Consider the following 2384-nt stretch of genomic DNA (forward strand, 5'->3'; position numbering starts at 1 on the left):
TAGCTCCATCCCACTCCATGCTGATGGCTGGGTCTCATACCAACATGTTACAGGGGGTCCGTGCCATCGAAGGCCCGAGACGAACAGAATTTACTCTTCTATGAGTCACAGAGGGGACCCGGCCAAAATATGCTGATGATCAAATCATTAGGATTCCCAGTTTTCTTCCCCAGTCAAGGTGGCATTTGCTCTGACTCCAAAACCAGAAACAGTAAGTGACAGGCTTTTTAAAATTATTATTATTTTAAAAAAAAGAGAAGGCATCAGCTGTAGAAAACTAACACTTGCTTCAATGAAGTAACATTTTATTTCCTGGGGTAAAAACAAAGAGAATGAATTGTCAGAAGTCTTCCTCCAACATCATTAACATGCTTTTCGAAGGAAGGTATAAGAATTGTTTAAGGCGCACAAAAAAAGTCAGACTTGCCTTTCTTCCAGGACATTCCCTGCCCTAGATGCACAGCACCGATACCACATCCCAGAAAAGAGAGAGGCTTACAGACACACAGGAACCAGACCTTGTACCCAGGGTCTCTGACTCTACGTTTCACAGAAAAACATCACAGTAACTCTCTCTTCCACAAAGACAACACATGTCCAGAAAAATATATCCAAAATATCTTCATCTGAACTACAGTACAAAAATCCACTCACCAGCCATAAAAATATTTCCCCCTATACACAAATACAATCATATGTAAAGCAAATGTGGAACACATGAATGGGGGGGGAGGTTATAAAATCCCTTGGGATCTGGGCTATTTAAAGTCATTTTTGTTTGGGTTATTCCTCTGCTGGGTATAGGAAACTGGCTACAAATACATCCATCTCATGGTGCTCACCATTTTAACAGCTCTTGCGTCATGGAATGTGGTACTTTTTAAAAATAGGCGACCCTTGGTGTCATGGAAAGAAGAGGGAAAGTGGGGGGATCCAGGGAACGAGGGAGGGAGGGAGGGCAGGAGCGAAAGGAAGAGGGGCAGACGTGGGTAATGGGGTGGGTTTGAAATACTCTGTGGTATAATGTAGATGCCCAGGCTCGGGAGGCTTCAGCCGTCCCACCAGATCCCCCTTATAAATCTGTCTCCCGGCTGGTGTCCAGGCAGAGGGCATACAGGGACCTCCGCAAGTCCACATTGCTCTTGGCCTTGAGGTTACACTTCTCTAGAGGGCAGCTGCCCCCTCGGGCCCCCTCCGCATTCTCCAGGGACCCCTTGCAGAAGGACCCCTTGTTCCAGCTGGCCTTCCGCTGGCCTCTGCCGTCCAGCCCTGTCCCCTGGCTCTGGCTGCCCTGCTCCTCCTTCAGGGCGGTCAGCTCCTCGTGGCGGTCCGACTCCCGGTGGTCTGTCTCCCGGTGGTAGAAGTAGTTGAAGTTGGAGACAATGACGGGCACCGGCAGGGCGATGGTGAGGACCCCGGCGATGGCGCACAGTGAGCCCACGATCTTGCCCCCCACGGTGACTGGCCGCATGTCCCCGTAGCCCACCGTGGTCATGGTGACGACCGCCCACCAGAAGGCATCTGGGATGCTGGAGAAGTGGGTGTGCTGGTTGTCCGCCTCTGCGAAGTAGACGGCGCTGGAGAAGAGGATGACTCCGATGAAGAGGAAGAAGATGAGCAGTCCTAGCTCCCGCATGGAGGCCTGCAGGGTCTTGCCCAGGATCTGCAGCCCCTTGGAGTGGCGGGACAGCTTGAAGATGCGGAACACGCGGACCAGGCGGATCACTCTGAGGATGGCCAGGGACATGGCCTGCTGCCCGTTCTGGCCGCCCCCCGGCTGTGGCTCCGCCAGCTCGGTGCCCAAGGTGATGAAGTAGGGGAAGATGGCCACCACGTCGATGACATTCATGATGTTCCGACAGAAGTCGGCCTTGCTGGGGCAGGCCAGGAAGCGCACCAGCAGCTCGAAGGTGAACCAGATGACGCACGTGGTCTCGACGATGAAGAAGGGGTCGGCCAGGGTCCTGGGCAGGAGAGGCGCCCCCGTGGGGCCAGAGGAGGGCGCCCCGGCCCCGCTGCCATTGGCCCCCCGCGCCGGCCCCGAAGGCGGGTGGGGCGCCAGGGGGTGTCGGAGCAGCTCCCGCTCATCCCTGAACTCGGGCAAGGTCTCCAGGCAGAAGGTGATGATAGAGATGAGGATGACCAAGACCGAGACAATGGCGACGGCCCGCGCGGACCCCGAGCTCTCTGGATATTCAAAGATAAGCCACACCTGGCGCTGGAACTGGTTGCGGGGCAGGGGTTTCTCCTCTTCTTTAATGAAGCCCTCGTCCTCCCGGAAGCGCTCCATGGCCTCGTCCCCCAGCTGGTAGAAGCGAATTTCGTCGGCGAACACGTCCAAGGAGACGTTGACGGGCCTGCGCAGCCGGCCCCCCGGCTGCTGG

General features: G+C 55.4%; 1 protein-coding gene across 1 annotated transcript in view; it reads right to left on the reverse strand.

Annotated features, from left to right (window-relative positions):
• Positions 1-284: 284 nt before the first annotated feature.
• Positions 285-2384, reverse strand: part of KCNA5 (potassium voltage-gated channel subfamily A member 5) — a gene marked incomplete at its 5' end in the record, with an annotated part of 22379 nt that continues 20279 nt past the window's right edge. The window contains one exon of the mRNA XM_015559944.1: positions 285-2212. Coding sequence (XP_015415430.1) covers positions 1073-2212 — 1140 coding nt within the window. The remainder of the gene's footprint in view (positions 2213-2384) is intronic.

Source organism: Myotis davidii, unplaced genomic scaffold, assembly GCF_000327345.1.
Source record: "Myotis davidii unplaced genomic scaffold, ASM32734v1 scaffold13, whole genome shotgun sequence".
NCBI classification, from domain to species: Eukaryota; Metazoa; Chordata; class Mammalia; order Chiroptera; family Vespertilionidae; genus Myotis; species Myotis davidii.